This window comes from Pelodiscus sinensis, chromosome 24, assembly GCF_052426305.1.
Source record: "Pelodiscus sinensis isolate ZL-2025 chromosome 24, ASM5242630v1, whole genome shotgun sequence".
NCBI classification, from domain to species: Eukaryota; Metazoa; Chordata; order Testudines; family Trionychidae; genus Pelodiscus; species Pelodiscus sinensis.
In genome coordinates, this window is record NC_143075.1 from 11,526,820 (window position 1) to 11,545,668 (window position 18,849).

Consider the following 18,849-nt stretch of genomic DNA (forward strand, 5'->3'; position numbering starts at 1 on the left):
AGAACCAGGTACCTAAATCTCCTGCATGGCTTTGTAAACTCCAGCTGTGCATTATAACCCACGGTGTGTCTTTTGTATGTACATGATGTGCCTGCGCACGCACTCATTCTCAAAATATAAAGGATAGCTGAGTTACAAGGATATTATTATACGCAGAGTGTGTCAGGATATAACAATCCATGCAAAGGAAATACAAATAGGTGACATTGTTTATTGCCTTCTTTCACTCATAGCAATTTGGATGGATATAAATGCAGCACCACTGAAATGCAGCTCCCTTTGGGATGGGAAGGCAGAAGACACACATGCACAGTCTACTACATAAGAAGGCATATGGGCAGGAAGGATTTTTTCCAGAGACACCAGGGCAAATCTTGTCTCTTATCATAAAACTGTAGGACTTGACAGGACCTCAGAGCTTCTAGTCCAGTCCCCTCCACTCAAGGCAGGTGCCAGGGCAAGTGGCCTGGAATTTTTAATGTCCATGCAGAGCTGACAGGCCATGGTGTTTAAAGCTTAGTCAGAAAGTTCTCCCGCAAGCTTGGGACTCAAGTTATGCCTCCATAGCATGGAGACACAATGTGACCCTGCACTCTGGGAATCAAAGTCCTTAGTTAAGTTCTGAAGACTGCTATTATACCTGGACAGTCACAGGGGATTGGGGAGCACCCTGCCCCCAAGATGTGTGGTACTTTCTGTTCTCTTTTCTTAGCTTCATTCTGCTTATTTATTATTTGTACTGCCGTTGATCTAGGAGGCCCCATCATTAGAGCCCTGCGTGGATACAAAATTAGTATCTGCATCCACAAAAACGAGCAGCAGATATTTGTGTTTACCACAGTGGATGCAGATACCCACAGATATAAAGCAGATATCTGGATTTGCAGGGCTCTACCCATTGTGCGGGGCACTGTACAAACACAGAACAATAAAAACTGTCCTTGCTGTCAAAGAGTTTCCAACCACATATGAAATGGATAAATACAAAAATGTGACCCAGGTTTTTCAAAAAATGACGCTAAAGAACCCTAGAGTCAAGCAGGAGCAGACGCAGACTCGCCTTACTAATCCCTCTGCCATTCTCTGCAGTTAGCATTTTGCAGCATTGCAATGCAAAAAGAAAACCTGGAAAAAAGTGCCGCATACGCTAACATTCCCTCTAATTTTTCCACCCATGTGCAGAATAAATTTTGTGGTGTGCACTGAGGCATGTGCAGATGTGCACCACCAGTAGGAACATATGCTGCCAGCTGGGGGTGCTCTGCTAATCAGTTGGGCGGTATTTGAATCTCACCTGGGAGGTTGCCCAAGCACTCAGCTTATAGGGAACATTGGCGTACACACTTGAAAACTGGACAAATCAGAGAGGGGAAAGACCCTGATATCCCTTTCCATGGTCCCAAAGCCTCTCCTTTGAGGTTAGGATAAGACTGAGAGTCAAGGGAGGGTTAAATATCAATGAAATATGCTTAACTGTCTGTCCTTAAGTGACACCTAGTGGAAATGGCAGGACACCTTAAATTCCAGGGGTGAAATGCTAGCCTAGCTGATGTCAATGGCAAAACTCCCACTGACTCCACTGGGGCTGGGATTTTACCTCATGAGTCTCTGTAAAGCCCTTCAAACGGCTCCAGCAGGTCAGCCAGCAGGTTTCTAGCAGGGGCACTTCATTTAGTACTGCCCAACGAGCCGTGGGACGAGATGAAATGCACTGAGCTCCTTTACTCCCTGGCACAGCACTGACCCGCGTGAGCTGAAGGAGCGGGGAGGCAAAGCTGGCAGATTGCCTTAGAGTAGGAACAACAGTGAGGTTTGCTCAGGGTAGGAGCAGGCCCTTCTGATTCCAGGATTCACTCATATTTAAGGCCTGCTACTGGTCTGGGGCTTCTGTTTAAAAGCTTGGTGCCTCGGGTGCTAGTTGCAAGAGGCGCATGAACCTCCGGGCTCCCAGCCTAGTGCTCGGGGCCCCTGCTGCGGGCTCTGCGCACTGGGTTTTCGGCTACCACCCCATACCAGGAGCTCTGCTGCCAGCCCCATGTGCTAGGGTCCCAGTTAGAGCCCCACGTACCGGAGCAGCAACCAAGAACCCAGCACTCAGAATCCCAGCTGCTGGTCCTGCATGCAGGGGGTTTGTTCTTGGCCTCAGCTGGGGGTGGGGATGCACAGGGGCAAAGGGACTCAGTACCCCCACTTTTAAAAATGTTTCTGCGCCACTGCTGGCTGCCCACCCCAGTTTCCACCCGCCCATTCTTTTGAGCCAGACTGGCAGGGAGTCTCGCGCTTGCGGCTGCCCCAGCGCCCTGAAAGGCCAGCCAATGGAAGCAAAGCCTGCAGCCTGCGGCTGTATTTATGTGTAGTGCTGGGCCAAAGCCCTGGGTGGAAACCTGAAACCCAGTGAGATTTGGATTAGCAACCCGAAACTCAGGCCAGGTTTGCAAGCCTGTTGGAGGAGCTTGGCTGTGTTTCAGGCCAGCTCGGGCTGTGTTTCAACTCAGCGCGGGCTGACCTTGGAGTGAGCTCACTGTGGACTTCTCCGGGAATATGGGCTGAATATTAAGAGAGTCTAGGGACTGACTTTCTGGAGAAGACAGAGACAGGGAAAGCATTGGGCAGAAAGGATGCAAACCTCTGTGGTTTGGAGTGATGTTTCCCAGCCACCCACCTGCCCTCAAACCAGCAAAACCAGACTGGTGGTTTCAGTTGAATTTCACTCTGAGTTTCAGTGAAAATTTAACCCACTATTCAGTGTGTGTGAAGCATCCCCTTCTGCACCTAAGGCGTAGGGAGCCATGCCTGTGGTAAAGCTCCCAGCAAGAAATGTCAGCTCTTTAGCACCAGCAGGCCACAGCCTTAGTTCTGAAGGTCCCACACATAGTCCTGCTCCTGTTCAACCCCAACACACTCAGATGCCAGACTTGGGGTCCAAATGCCCCTAGAAGTTGATCGAGAGGCCTACCCCTAAAAGGTACCTCACTTTGAAGAAAATCGCTGCTCCTAGCCCCAGAGTGACCTTCCACGCAGCTTTGGTGTCCCCCTCCTTTTTATTGTTGAAAATTATTGTACACCAGCAATACAGAATCTCCAGCTGGAGGAGGGAGAAAGGGGCACTGACAAAGGAATCCCATTGCAGTTTTTAAGTTTTCCTGCATGAATAATTTATCTTGTGTCCTTCATTCGGGCTGTGTCCTGCATTCCATCCTGCACTGGCAGGCGGAGAGGTCTCAGCTGCAGTTTCACATCAGTCCCAGCTCCAATTATGTGGTTATGTTACAGTTATTTATATCATGTCCTTACAAAAGTCCCAGTTCCCAACAGAGGCTGGGATTGATTGGGGAAAACTGTGTCCTCCCATCCTTTCCTCAGTAGATGGCACTCTCCAGCCACTATTACTATGATATACAGTGCAATCATCTATAGTCAGGGCTCGACAAATAATGCAATCTACTTGTCCATGGTGAGTAGATTGCAACCCGGAGGAGCCGGGTTCAGGTGACCTGTGCATGCGCAGAACGATTTGCGCATGCGCAGATCGCCGGACAGCGCAGCTGGCGAGCAGGGCTTGCTGAAACGCGGTGAGCCCTGTCTATAGTTGTCTAACACTTATGCATGGCCCAGGTTGTGCTAGTTCAAAATGGTGACCTACAGTGCCCAGAAGAGCTGGCTGCTTTAGTGGCGTTTCGGGGTCTCATACAGAAAGAAATACGATCCATCCTATTGAGCCTAGAATTTCTGATCGCCTTTGACAGTCACCTAATGCCACCTTTGCAGCTTGCATGTGACGTATGGGTCTAATGTCGACAGAGGCAGAACCGAACCGGGGACCTCTGGAGCTCAGTGCATGAGACTCTATCACTTGAGCTAAAAGGCAGCTGGCTCACAGCTAAGGATATGGAGCAAACTCATTTTTTCTCTCTGTAAGTGGTCTAAGTGCCACTACATGGGACAGTGAACCACACCGGGTAGGCGTGTGAGTTGCATGGGCAGCAGGTCGGGAAGTTATGTCCTTGAAGGCCAGTTTGCTCTCACATCGTCACGCTATAGAGAAGCCAAAGAGGAGCTAGCTGATGTAGAATTTCCAGCCCTCCCCCGTGACGGTGTGTGGGCTTTGCTCTGGGCAGCTACATGAATACATGCTTGTATTTTCAACTGAACCTTGTGTCTCTGAGCCCAGAGTAGAGCGTGTGGTGAGGCATTCCTCGGGGGTTTGGCGTGTGGCTGCTCCTGCTATGGTTTTCAGTGTGACACTGATAACGTGGCCCACCAGCCTACGTTGAGCTTTCAGTTCCCTCTCACTGCGCCTTTCCCTTTCATGTGCTGTGCTGCTGTGGTTTGCAAGGCCCAGCCCAACACATCCTCTGACTGGCTGCTGGAGGAGTCAGAGAGAGGAAGCCAAGAAAGGGAAGCTGATGGATTTCCCTTCTGGGTCTATGGAAGAGTGGGGGTGGCGGGAGGTGGGTGTAGCCAGATCGAAAATCAGATAGGGACAGAAGACAGTCGACCTCCTTCCTTCCTTCCATATTTTCTCCGCTTGACAAGCCCCCAGCATGCGTCAGCCCACAGAACAGAGAAAGGAAGCAGATTCTGGTCAGTGTTTACACCACCACCCTGGGAGCAGTTCCAGAGCGCGTGAGCTTGGTGTGCCTGCAGTGACTCCCTGGCACCACAAGAAGGAGCCTCTTCCCCACGAACAGTATAAGAGCACACAGGAGAGGGAGTAGGCGGCCTTTGCTTCTAGTGGGGCTTGGGTCTCCTGGTTTTGCTCACAGCTTGTGGCGGTGCTGTGTGTGTTCTGGAGCCATACGCCTAGCAACCAGGTAGGGCTAAAAACTCCCCAAGACTGGCCTTTTCCTTGGGATCTCCTGGCCAGGGCGTATGAAGTCTGCCTGGTATTCAGCCGGGCCTCTGCCACCCATCTCTGGCGTCTGGCCTGCTGAAAGCCAAACGCCCCAGGGATAACTCTGCTCCCAAGCATGTAAGAGTGCATGGCCAATGCTGCATGGGAGCAACGGGGCGAGATGCACCACTGGTCAGACGCAGCGTGCCTGGTCCTACACACTGGACAATAGAGACTGTTACTCTTGCAGGGATGTTCCCCCTGCTGCCATCTTTTTCGGTGCCCTGCAGAGGCCTGCGGACCCCGCGGGTGTGAAATGGAAGACAGCATGGCGTCGTGCAGAGCGACACAAGAGAGCCAAGTTCTCTCCCTCACTCTGCCACAGCCCTGCTGGGTGGCCTGGTCATCTCACCTCCCTGCCTCCATTTTGTATATCCTGGCTGCCTAAGTCGGCAGCTAGTACAGAACTGCCGCCGTGTGTTGAGGGAGCGAGGACATTTGTCCCTGGCCATGTGTGGTGACCTGCTGGTCATCTGTTAGCACTGATACGTGTCTTAGAAAGAGCCAGACGGATCAGGCCCTGAAGCCTGGGGTGTTGATAACCCTCAGGGCCATTATCCTACAGAATCGACCTCTGTTTTCCTTGGTTTAACATAGTGGGTCTCAAACTTTTTTCCTCACGACCCAGTTGAAGAAAATTGTTGCTGCCCACGACCCAACCTCATTTGACTGGAGTGTGGGCTGCGGGGTGGGGCTGAGGAGGAGAGCTTTGGGCCGTAGGAAGGGGCTCTGGCTTTGGGGGTGAGTCAGGGCTGGGGCAGGAGGGGCTGACCTTGAGCGGCTTCAGGACAGCAGTACAGGCAGATTCCTGCCTCTCCTGGCACCGCAGACCATGCTGCGCCCCAGAAGCAGCCAGGAGCAGGTTCCCAGCCTACGGCAGTGCGGAGCTAGTGGGCAGGGTAGGGGCAGTGCACAGAGCACTGTGCACTTTCCCTCCCACATAAGAGCCAGGCCTGTTGCCAGCTGCTTCTAGGGCACAGCACAGTCTGCGGTGCCAGGACAGGCAGGCAGCTGCCTTAGCATCCCCACTGGTCACCTGATCCCCCAACAGCAACGAGATCCAGCGCCCGACATTCCACCACCTAGTTGTGGGTCACGTCCCGTTGATTGAAAAGCACTGGGTTAGAAAGACCCTAGCCAGACGGGTCATGCCCTGAAGCCTGGGGCGTTGATAACTCTCAAGGCCATTATCTTACAGAATCAACCTCCGTTTTCCTTGGTTTAACCTACTGAGCTATTTGCCTCAGTCATTGTCATTGGATGTGTGCATCTGCCATTCCCAGAGGAATGAGCACTACTATCCTTGCTTTGCCCTATGGCTTCTTTCGCCTGTGAGTTCTATCTCCCACTGAGCACTCGGTGTTCTGCGCGGCCTTCAGTTACAGGGGTGTAACTCCAACCCTGAGAACAGATGGGGCCTATGGATCTGGGGGTGGCCACGGGACCCTGCTGTAGGTGCAAGAACTAGGAAACCCATTGGTTTGCAAGCGTATGCCTCTCCCCGTCAGTTATTTATAGCACAGCCCTCGGAGAGCCCTTGGCACGGCTGGTGTTTCATATGACAGGCTGGGGGCTATTTTTGGCGGATGAATGGAGCCGCTGTGAAGTCTGGCCCTCAATGCCCCCGTCAAGGGTACGGCACCATGTCGCGCAGGGAAGATTTCGCTGCATCACTCTGGACATGTCTCCCTCCCCGACTTAAATTGTTCCACAGGTAGGATACCTACGCATGCTCTGCACGCCGGCTGCGGCTCACTGCTCTCTGACCCCCAGCTTGCTTCCCCACTGCCTCGGGGTCAGTGCTTTCCCCAGCAAACGCGCCAGGCAGCCGGGGCTCTGCAAAACCTCTGCAGCTTGAATGCCTTCCGGTGGCAATGTTGCCCCTCATCACGCCTCCAGGCAGGCGCAAGAGACCAAATCCTCAGCTGGTGTAAAGTGAAGTCAGTGGAGCTGTTATACCAGCCAAGGAGGTACAGTGACTTGTAAAGAAGGGTGGTGGAAGGTGTGCATGGAAATAGGTAGGTGCAGGCCACAGAGGAGTCTGCCCCTGAAAGGACACTTTGTCCCATCCATTAAGCTCAGATCCACTGAGCACTGGGCTAGTTAAGAACCTGCAACACCCCAGATGTACAGAAATTCGTCTGTGCTCCTCTGATCTCTTGCAGTAGCTCCGAGGCTGCCCCCTAATGCTGATGCAGATAAAATTAGAAAAGCCCAACCTGCATCTAACATGGCATTTAGGATAATTGATCCTAACAGAGACGGTGCCTCTTCCAACTGGCATTTTAGAATAGTTTATCCCGGGCTGCACTAAAGCTTCCGGGGCATGAAAGCAGAGGGTGCCTCTTCCAACTGGCATTTTAGAATAGTTTATCCCGGGCTGCACTAAAGCTTCCGGGGCATGAAAGCAGAGGGTGCCTCTTCCAACTGGCATTTTAGAATAGTTTATCCCGGGCTGCACTAAAGCTTCCGGGGCATGAAAGCAGAGGGTGCCTCTTCCAACTGGCATTTTAGAATAGTTTATCCCGGGCTGCACTAAAGCTTCCGGGGCATGAAAGCAGAGGGTTGTCTCCACTATGTAACTGCTGCAGATTGCTCAGGTAGCGTGCCCCTGGCAGGCTGCTGTAGGTATTAGCTGTGTCATGCATGCTGTAACCCTAACCCTAAGTACAAAGGTGCCTTCAGGGAGGCAGCAACTGCTGTGCGGATGAATATGCCAAGATCTTAGCGTCCCCTTGGTTTCAGCAGCAAGCGAATGGGAATGGCAGCAGCACAGCCGAATTGTGAAGAAACCGGAGGGGAAAGGGTGAGGCTGTGGGATGGGTTTAGTGGTCAGGGCCATCCTTGCCCATACACAGAATATGCAGCTGCATAGGGCACCCAAAAATTTAGGGTACCACTGGGTTTTGATGTGCACTGAACTACCTCTTCCTATCCCTGGTCCCTGGCTCTGCTTCCTCCAGAGAGGATCTAGTTCATTTAAAAGTGGAAAAGCCAGCCAGAGCTATGAGCAGAACACTGAACCTGTGACAGAGCCATTCAAGTGGTAATGAATCCATTTAACAGGCATTTGCCAAGCCCAGGTTTACGCTGTCCGTTTCTGAATTTACTGTGTTAGTTGACAGGACCTGAGTTTAAAATCTGTTTTAAAACTGTTTCATTCGTGTGTTGCTGAAGATTATAAAATCCCATCTCTAAAACATCACCTCTCCCTGCTCAGGCCTCTGTCCAGCATAGAGACACCAGTTTAATAGTACTGGGCAGGTCCCATAAACCCTAAGGGCAGCCCACGAGTGGCATCTCGGCCCCAGCTCTGAGGGCATTTGGGCACAATTTCCCAGTGCCCTTTTCCTCACTGACGCCCCCTTGCTTTGCCCCTGCAGAAATGGAGAATTTCGAGTACAGCATCCAGCTGAATGACCGAGACTGGGCAGAGTTTTACTTGGCTTCGGAAGAGTGCAGTTTGATCCCGGCTGCCCTGGCCAGCGCAGACGAGCAGTGCTTCAGTGACATTGAGCAAGGGGACAGCGAGGACGACAGCCTCCGCCCCACCCGGCTGATCACAGTCAGGGCAGGCTGCACGCCGGCTGTTGGCACAGGACACTACCCCCAGCGTGGTGTCCTCAGAGAGACCTCTCCGTCCTGGCCTTTGCGCCTGGCCCGGGAGGAAGTTCTGTCGGGCAGCGAGGATGAAATGGATGTAGGTTCAGTCAGCAGGTTTCTGTGTGAGAACGACAAGCCTGGAAATGCCCATCAGGCTGCGCTGAGGCCTAGCACCCAGGACGGGCAGCTGCCCTTTTTCTCAGAGGCCGGGTCTATGGGCCCAGCCAGCCCTGCTCTGGAGAAGCTGCTCCTGCCCCAAGACAGCCTCCGCCAGGAATTGGGCCAGACTGCAGAACGTGCAGCAGCCGCACGGGCAGGAGGGGGTGTGCCAGACGGAGCTCTACAGCCGGGGGGATTACTGAGGGTGCATCTACAAAGCAGGCCAGAGAAGGCAGAGTCTGAAAGGCCAGTTCATGCAGCGGATGGAAGCTCTCCAGCAACTGCTGCCTCAGAAGGGGTGGAGAGGCCAGCGGGAGAAAAGGCTAACTGGCCTGTCTGCTTAGCGGCCAGGCTGCCCGACTCAAACGGTGCCATTTCCCAGAATCCATCTGCAGGGCCCCTGCAGCCAGCGTGTTCCAGGATAGCAGGGAAGAGCTGCCCTGCTGAGGAAAATCCAGAGGAGCGCAGACGTCTAGGTCACACTTGGACTGCTTCGGGCTCCCCTGGAGACTCTCCGGCTGTCATGGAGCCTATGCACTGGGGGGAGAGCTGTGAGCACCAGGGAACACCCACAGACGAGGTGACACCATCGCATGGGGCCCTGGCTCCAGCTTTGGAGTTTTTAACCCCCTCTGCCCTACTGCGAGAGAGCAAAGGGGAGGGAACAGCAGCCAAACCGGCTCTTGAGGGACTGGCAGGTGAGGATGAAGCTTCGCAATATGGTACCTGGACCTGTGGTGTGCTCAGGGATGAGGGGCGAGGGCTAGTACTGGGAGGTCAGGCGGCCAGCACTCCCAGGAGCAAGGGGGTGAAAGGTCCAGCAACGCAGTCCTTCCCAGAAGTGAAGCAGGCCAGAGGGGCAAGGCCAAAGCAAGCAACTGATTCAGGTGTGCGAGAGAATGCGCCGTCGGCTCCGAGTCGCACACCCAAGGAGTCCCAGAGCGAGGCGTGTGAGAGCACCACAGGGAAACCCCTGCATCTTGGAAACAAGGAGGCCTTTGGAGGGGATGTTGAAGATGGTGCCCATGGAAGGCAGAGACCTGGGCTCTTAAGAAGGATGTTTTCTCTTCATTCAGCAGCTGAGGACTCTCTGGAGGGGGCCACACCTGCCCTGACCTGGCCAGAGATGTGTGACTATTTTTTCTGTGACACCCAGGAGCCCAAGAACAACCAGGGACGGGTGGAGGAAACTCCCCTTTCTTTCTCCAAGAAGGAGCAGGAGGTACCCGAAATGTACGGGCCTGAGATGTACGAATATTTCTTTAACGACCCTGAAGAAAGCTGGGAAGGAGGCAGCAAAGAGACCTTTGTGGAGCCAGACAGGGCCAGCGGCAGCTTAGTGCAAACCTTGTCACTGTGCGAAAGCCGAGAGGAGCCGGGCTTGGCCACAGCCGGCGAACCTGCCGGTGTTCTCTCCATCCCGGAGATTTACGAACATTTCTTTGACGACGGAACAAGGGGCAGGAGGAGCTGGGGGGAGATCTTCCTGAGCATGCCGGCCTGGGAGGCAAGAAAAGCCATGATGGCTGTGAAATCCCTCCTGCGAAAGCCAACGTGCCTGGTCAGATGCAGCCCCCGCAATCGTGCGGCCCCGGTACCAAGAGGTTCCAGAAAGAGGCTCCCACTTCTCCAGTTGAGGCTTCCCACTAGAATCGAGCTGCAGCCAGAGGATCTAGGCATGGCCCCTGTCCTAGCAGGTAAATGTTTGATCCTGCCCCTGGCTGGTTCCTTCTTGCTGCCCAGAACCAGTGCTGGATTCCCGAGGCCCAGAATGATCCTGTACTGCCTCTGCCCCAACCCCATGTGCTGGGTTTTCTGACCTTGCGCTACGAATCAAACAGTTCTGTCCTCTTAGTTAGCCTGAGCCTCATCTTCAAACACATTGGAGGAAGGGCTTACAACCTGGGTTTGATCAGAGAGACTCCCTTGAGCCTGTCCTTTGATGTGCTGAAATACCACTGAGCTCACCTACCTGCCCTCCTGGGCACCCCTCAACCTTCTGTCCTGCTGAGCCAGGCCCTCTGGCCTCCTCCCACATTGCCACCGAGATGGGGTCACAGCCCTTTGCAGTAGACGCTGAGATCAGCTCAGATCTGGGAAGGCTCAGCCAAGGAGACTTGCCCCAGCACCCAGGTTCACAGCTCCAATGGGACCTGACCCCCAGATAAATCCGCCTTGCTCTGTATAAAGTCTTATACAAGGTAATCTCAGGGTAAAAAATGATGCACAGACACCTTGCCTCACCAAGTAACAGTTACTTACACTGGGTTTATGAATACACCAAAGTGATTTTATTAAGTGTAAAAGATAGGACTGAAGTGGTCATAAGAGCAGATAGAACAAAGCAGGTTACTAAGCAAAACAAAACAGAACACGCAAGCTAAACGTACTGCACTAGAAGCTGGTTACATGTAATATCTCACTCAGATAGAACAGCCTCCTTGTCTGGGTTCAGTCCTTCCCCCCCGTTCAGTCACAGATGTTTCCAATCATCATCTTGGGTAGTAAGCAGGGGGATCCCGACAACTGGTTTTGCAAAAGATGGAAACCCTTTGTGTTCAGCTTTAAACTTTTCCCTCATTTTCAGTGGAAAAGTACAGCCTCCAAGATACGTCCCAGCATTAGGTTACATGGCCACACATCTTGGTAGGACCAGCCACACAGCCTTCTTCCAGACTTACAGGAAAAAAACAGTCTATTCACAGATCATTGTCTTGAGTATTAGGCCATTAAGTTCCTTAAGTACAACTAATGGCCCTTAGCATGACTACATTAGTAACACCAGCTTATACTTCATGTTTCTAACTGCAAATACAGGACTGATAGATGCATAGAAATGGGAAAATCATATTCAGTAGATTATCACTTTTCCAGTGATATCTTATATGGGGCTACGTCTAGGCAGCAGAGTTTTATCGGAAAAAGATACACAAATTGCGAACCACAATTTGCATATCTTTTTACGCTTTTTTCGGAAGAGGCTTTTCTGAAATTTGGCCCATCTACAAGGGGCCAAATTTTGGAAAAAACTCCTGTTTCGGAACATCCCTTATTCCTCTCACCGAGAGGAATACAGAGATGCTGAAAGAACACACCTGCTTTTTTGGAAACTGTTCTGAAAAAGTGGACATGTTCCCTGGACGCGGCAGAGTTTTTCTGGAACCTCAGGTATCCCGGAAAAACTCTGCAGTCTAGACATAGCCTGGGGTATTTTGCATAAAGCATATTCCACTTATAGCATATTCATCTTCATAAGCATGTTTTCATAAAGCCTATGGAATGCCCCGTGACACTGGGAATCCCTCGGCATGATGAAAGCATAGCTTGGTCATGCGTTGTGGCACTCAGATCATACACTAACCATGTTCCCTCACTGCCTAACAGCCTTGGACTTAGGTAGGGCTGTTTGGGAGTTGATCCTATTGGTATTACAAAGCCCAACTGTTTTAGGATGTTGACTCTTCCACCACTAACATTCTAGCAGGTGTCAGCCCTGTGCAGGTCAGCTTCCTAGGGACCTGAAGTTTGGGGTTATGCTGTGTATAACTTGCCTTACTAATGTACATTCACCAGTCCTGGAGCAGAGGTGGTCACAAACAGCATGCAGGCAACACTGGTGCCCAACTCCCAGGGGACAACTCTACCTCCAGAACTGACTTTGCTTTTTCTTTCTGTTTTGGGTGCAAATTAAACTCTCCTGGTTCCCTGTAAACAGAACTGTGTGCAACCCAAACTAACACCACCACAAGCTTTTCTTCCAAGACTAAACTCTTGCCCACATGCTAAGCAAGAGAACTTGGAAGGAAGATAGTGTGTAAATACTAGCGACAACTGATTTGACCTTCTCCACACTGGTCAGGGTAACCAAGCTAGAAATCTGCTAGCCACAAGTGTGTTTAAACCCAACTGTGGACAGGGCCCAACTGAGTTCAGAATCCAGCTTCGCTGCGTCACAATACGCGTACCAAGATAGCACGATGATTGCTGAGCCGGTAAGCCTGAGCTGTGACAGTCATAATGTTGGCAGAGAGAAAAGCAACCTGGGACCTTCCCATACTTACCCGTGCAGAAATAGATGAGAACATTAGAATCAAAGCTAATTTAATAAGCACCCGCCAGAGCCTCTAAAGGTTACTCAGGCGTTGCTTATTACTGTGAGTGGGTAAGAGAGGCTGGGAATAGGAGGAGAGGAAATCTGACCCATTAGCACAGCCAGTGTATTTATTTAAAAGCTTATACTGTGCTTAAAGCTACAGCATATTAAAAACAAACAAATATATCTTGAGCCATCCCAATGGGGGATGTTGCAAAGCGCTGCTTCTTTATCTGCCTGGAGAAAAGACTGCGTTGGTGGTAGCTAATTAATAAAACTGGCTTTAATTAAAAACCTGATTAAACAAGCAAACCAACCAACCCTCTTGCAACATGCCTGGAAAATTGTTAGCACGGGGAATCCAACAGAGTGAGAGGTCCAAAGAGAGGCCTGTCTTAAGCCCTGGAGACCAGCCCAGAAGCTCCGATAGCCATGATGGAGAGTAGGGGAGTGAAGGCTTCACATAGAACTAATAACCGTGCTTAGTGAGATCCATGGATCTCAAACCACTTTCCAAGGATGGCTACTTCTCATTAACCCATTTGAACAGGTGGTGAAACCATCAGCAGAGTCAGGTCTCCCCAGTCCAGCTAGATCACCCTCTTTCCAAGAGGAAAGCTTGCCTGGTAGATAGGGCACTAGCTGCAACTCAGGAGACCTGGGTTCTGTCCCCATGCTCTGCCGCAGACTTCTTGTGTGGCCTTGGGCAAGTCACTTAAGGTATCTCTGCACTGCATTGTGGTTGTTGGACACAGGCTCTCTCAGCCCACACTGCAAAGTAAACCTGCATTTGCACTTGCTTGAGCCAGGTCTCTCAGCAACGTTAACACATTCCTACTGAACTGCACAGAATTTCTGACTTGGGTATGTACCCTAGGTTGTGTCCACACTGGGCTTGGGTCTGAGTCACAGAGAGCTCTACCCCAGCAGCATCCTAGGAACTGGGTGCTGAGTGCTCCTGGAACCAAGTTAGCCTGATGGAGAGAAGGGGTCTTGAGCTCCAAGCGGAGCCTGAACCTGGGCTTAGTGTGTGGTGTTGACATACACTTAGTTTCCCTGTGCCTCAGTTTCCTGGATGTAAAATGGGGATAATGCCACTTTCTAACCTCAGAGGGATGTTGCAAGGATAAATCCAATAGGGCATGTCTACACTACCACCCTAGTTCGAACTAGGGTGGTTAATGTAGGCAACCGAAGTTGCAAATGAAGCCCGGGATTTGAATTTCCCGGGCTTCATTTGCATCTTGCCGGGCGCCGCCATTTTTAAATGTCCGCTAGTTCGGACTCCGTGCCCGCGGCTACACGCGGCACGAACTAGGTAGTTCGGATTAGGCTTCCTATTCCGAACTACCGGTACACCTCGCGAACTACCTAGTCCGTGCCGCGTGTAGCCGCGGGCACGGAGTCCGAACTAGCGGACATTTAAAAATGGCGGCGCCCGGCAAGATGCAAATGCAGCCCGGGAAATTCAAATCCCGGGCTTCATTTGCAACTTCGGTTGCCTACATTAACCACCCTAGTTCGAACTAGGGTGGTAGTGTAGACATACCCTTAGAGACTACGAGATACTCTTATCCCATAGTAAAAGGAGCTAGGTAACTTGGCTAGATAGACCTGCTAGATTCCCAGTTAGCACAGTGTCACGTCTCTTCTCTACACAAATTAAAAGCTACTTTTAAGCTTCTGATTGGCCAACAAATCTGAAAACTGGGTGAGCTATTTAAAACTCAATCGAATGAGAAGATTCTGGGGACCTTTCTTCCAGAAATGGACCAGTGTTCTCCAAATGTTCTAAGAAGGGAATCATGGCTGAACCTATAGGCTGTGTCTACACTGGGCCACTTATTCCGGAAAATCAGCCGCTTTTCCAGATTAAGCTGCGAGCTGTCTACACTGGCCCTTGAATTTCTGAAAAAAGCAACGACGCTCTACTGTACAAAATCAGCTGCTATTCCGGAAAAGCTACGCTGCTCCCGCTCAGGCATAAGTCCTTATTCCGGAACACTGTTCCGGAAAAGGACCAGTGTAGACAGCCCAGTAATCTTTTCCGGAAAAAAGCCCCGATCGCGAAAATGACGATCGGGGCTCTTTTCCGGAAAAGCGCGTCTACATTGGCCACAGATGCTTTTCCGGAAAAAGGGCTTTTCCGGAAAAGCAGCCTGCCAATGTAGACGCTCTTTTTCCGGAAATATTTATAACGAAAACTATTCTGTTTTAAGCATTTCCGGAAATTCATGCCAGTGTAGACACAGCATACAGGAAGGCTGTCTGTGCTCAGTTGCAAGCATTGGACCTTGCGAAGGAATGAAGGAGGGGGAGGGGGGGAAGACAATGAATCTAAGGCTTAAATACACCAGAAAGGCTTTGGGCTGAAGTGACCACAATGTAAGAGTATTATTAGTAACACCTGGTCCTTAGCTTCAGGTTGTTCTTCTTGCAGAAAGGCCTCACCCACCATTAGCTCTCACGCAGGAGGACATGTGCCTGGTCTTTGTTGCCTTTGCATCCTGGGCTGTGAAGACGTCAGATCTGCAGGCTCCGGACGCATGGAAGACTGGTAGGTGGGATGACTATGGAGGAGAGGAGAAGGGGAGGGGTGACGTGTGGGTGATTTGGTGTTAGTGTTGGAAGGCTGACCGATTGGTTACCTGCTAACGCTGGGCAGATCATACACCCTGGAGCAGAATCTCTCCCTACTGTTTCAGGGCATCTTCCTGCCTTCTAAAATGTTCAGTTTGCCACATTTCCAGTGTTCTCTTCCCCCCCAGGAGGGACCTGATTCCTATCTCACGCTGCATTTCCTCTCCCATAGCTGCTGGTGACTTTGATTATAGTTAGGCGCAAGGGATTCCTCCCTACTGCTTCAGACCAACCCTGTCCTATATCCAGACAGCGACATTATCACCTCTTTTGATCCTATCATACCTTCACACTTAACCTCTGAAGTGTTCTCTAAGGTGCCAAAGCCTGGATGGGGAAACCTACACCTTTGCCTGCCACTGCTCATCTCCCAGTGAAATGCTGGTGTTGGAAACATTGGACGCTGCTGTGATCTGCCAGCCCAGAGAGCTGGAACTGGATGCCAGCCCTTAAAGGGTTAATTAGTTGGCCCTTAAGCTGAGGCTGGGAAGCAGCAGTTAGGGTGGAAGGTTGCTGCCAGGTGGCTGGAGCAATCAGGAGCCCTGCTGTTCCCTGCTTAACTCTGCCACTAACTCACAAGACTTGAAATTCACCCCGTGGGGTGGAGCTAACACAACCCCTATATTCATTGGCTGAGGCTGTGCTCAGCTTTGTTCCTCAGCTTCCCCATCTGGGAAGTGGGTGCAATGGTTTTTATTTAGGTTAAAGGGGGTTTGTGAGGCTAAATTCATTCATTTTTTGCAATGTGCACTGCCCTCTGGAGATGAAAAGTGCCATTGTTGGGCAGAGAAATGGTTCGTTAGCTGTGCTAAGGACAGACACCAGCCTGAACAACCCATGCAGCAAAAAAGGGAGTCATAAGCAGAGACTTACGGTCTGAAACCTGTTTGCTCTGACTAGACCTCAAAGCAGGGTTCTAGAATAATCCTACAGCTTCCTTTTGGAAATGTCTTTTCCAGTGTTACTGGCAAACTTCGGCACTCTCTCTGCCATCCGTTACTTCAGACGGCAGGCCATCGAAGGACGGCACAGCACCTAAACACTCCCCCGTGGCCCAGACAGAGACACGTCCCGTGGGCCCGCTAGGAAGAGGCCGAGAGACAACTCTGCACCTCACCCTTTGGCAATAAAACAACTCTTTGCAGCCTGGATTCCAGAACAACATCTCTAGATCCATTGGCAGAGTCCTGGCATGGAGTAGGATGCTGGGACATAGCACTGAAATCAGGCACATAATCTATTATCAGCATGATATGCATTTTGTTGCACTGGGCAGAATTAGGCCCTGTGCATGCTGGTTCAGTTCTGCTCACTGCCTTGGGCTTGGTCAAACACAACAACGGGAATTGGGGCTAAAAGAATCCATACGTCTGACTGACGTAGCTATGCTGACCTATGCCCTGTGTAGCAAGCACTCAACAGACGAATGCTTCTGTCAATATAGCTACCGTCGCTCGGGGGGGTGGCGTTCCAATCCCTTCCTTCAGTGTAGGCTGTGTCCACACTATAGAGCATTGGTGGTCAACCTGCGGCCCATGGGCTGGATGCTGCCCATTGTGGGTCTGTCAGACGTTTTATTTACTGTCGCCCCTGAGCAGTGTTGCCGAATTTCACTGGTTTCCATCCAGGGTTTTTTTTTCCTGCTGGGGTTACTAAAGTGACACACCCGTAAAGCCACGTGAAGGGAGGTGGGTGCTGATCACACACAACACTGACTGGAAGAGCTGTGTGCTCCCTCTGCTTCCAGTCAAAGCGCGGCTACAGTGCAATGGGCACCCTCCTCCCTCCCCACAAATTCTAGGCACACAAGCGCAGGGAGCAAAACTGCCCTGTCCCCGGAGACCGTCTTGGTTCCGACAATCTTGCGGCTCACGGAGATGGAGGAGGGCCACTCATGCAACCCACTCACTAGCCTAGGCTGCCCGTTGCTGCTCTAGAGTTTTGCCACCATAGCTATGCATGTAATACGGGGGGCTGGAACAATTTGTGCAGTGGGGCTACTGAAAGCCATTGAAACAAACCGTGAAGCCCGTATCTAAAGGAAACTGCTGCAAGCCAGGGGGTGCTGCAGCCTCTGTCCCCCCCACACCCCAGCTGACCTAGTTCAACACCTATGCTGCTAGAGTCCCTGTAGTGTAGCGCTTTCCCCTCGCTCCTGCAAGCTCAGCAGTGTCACTTTGCTACGCTGGCTCCTATGGATAGTTGGGTAGTGGCATTCACTGGGATGTGTTCCAAGAGGAATTGTAGCCATTTGTCCCCCTTTGGCTGGAAGTTGATGGCTGGTGGCACAGACAACTCTCTTCCTAGTGGGCAGACCCAAAGCAGAAGAAATCAGGGCAGCACCTCTTCAGGCGGCGAATGGTCTCGGCTAGCAGTGGGGATTCTTTCTGGAAGGACGGGCAGGGGTTTGGGGACCCATTGACTCTCCCCGGGTAAATCTATCCATATTGGCTACTTCTCCCCAGGCGATCTGTAGAGCAGCAGTGAAGTTGGGAGGCTATCCAAGTGGCCCTTGTTTAGCAGAGTTCCAACCTTCCTGGCTTGGATTGCGTCAAGCAAGTTTGTCCTCTTGGATGTCAAGGCTAAAAGTCAGCGTGTTTGTGCCAGGGGCGCATTTCAGCAAGGCTGGAATAGGATTTCAGGAGCCAGGGCCCTGCCTTGCAGAGCCATAGGCCTCAGGTTCAATGACCTCTCTCCGTCTCTTATGCACTGGGGTGGGGAGGCCACAGGGGCGCTCCTGCGGGGGAGGTACTGCTCGGCCTCATCCAATCAATGACTCTCTGACCAGCTTTGCAGTGGCACTGAGGGGTCGTGAAAGGGAGCTGAGCTGGATGGAGCGAAGGTTTCGTGGTCAGCGTTTATACAGGGGCTGGGGAGATGACAGGTGAAGGAGGAATGGTCATAAAGGCTCTGATAGGATGCAGACACTGGAGAAAGGGAAAATACTGAATAACCACGGAGCAGATGGAATTCGGATGCTACGACCACCGGTCCCAACCCCCTCAGTGGTGATCAGGCCCAAGAGTCCAGAGACAACAGTGGGGTCACAGCGGAGGGGGCTGAAATGAGTGGGGGAGGGGCACAGAAAGGCGGTTTGGCAAAGTAGTGACTGTGAGGGTACGTCTACACTACATGCCTCTGTCGGCAGAGGCATGTAGATTTGTTTGTTCAACAAAGGTAAATGAAGCCGCGATTTAAATGATCGCGGCTTCATTTACATTTACATGGCTGCCGCGCTGAGCCAACAAACAGCTGATCAGCTGTTTGTCGGCTCGCCGCTAGTCTGGACGTTCCCCCCTGTCGACATCAAAGCCCTTTGTCGGCAGCCCCGGTAAACCTCATCCCACGAGGAATAACGGGGCTGCCGACAAAGGGCTTTGATGTCGACAGGGGGAACGTCCAGACTAGCGGCGAGCCGACAAACAGCTAATCAGCTGTTTGTCGGCTCAGCGCGGCAGCC

General features: G+C 51.7%; 1 protein-coding gene across 2 annotated transcripts; it reads left to right on the top strand.

The window, feature by feature from the left end:
• Nucleotides 1-6,433: 6,433 nt before the first annotated feature.
• PERM1 (PPARGC1 and ESRR induced regulator, muscle 1) lies at nucleotides 6,434-18,580 on the top strand. Of its 2 annotated transcripts, none has more exons than XM_075906345.2 (4): nucleotides 6,434-6,608; nucleotides 8,278-10,353; nucleotides 15,222-15,306; nucleotides 16,349-18,580. In XM_075906345.2, the coding sequence occupies exons 2-4, from the start codon at nucleotides 8,280-8,282 to the stop codon at nucleotides 16,473-16,475; spliced, it is 2,286 nt and encodes a 761-aa protein (XP_075762460.2). In that variant the 5' UTR covers nucleotides 6,434-6,608; nucleotides 8,278-8,279; the 3' UTR covers nucleotides 16,476-18,580. The 2 variants fall into 2 exon arrangements, with proteins under 2 accessions (XP_075762460.2, XP_075762463.2); XM_075906348.2 differs by having other exon boundaries at nucleotides 6,436-6,608; nucleotides 15,190-15,306; nucleotides 16,349-18,579.
• Nucleotides 18,581-18,849: the final 269 nt, after the last annotated feature.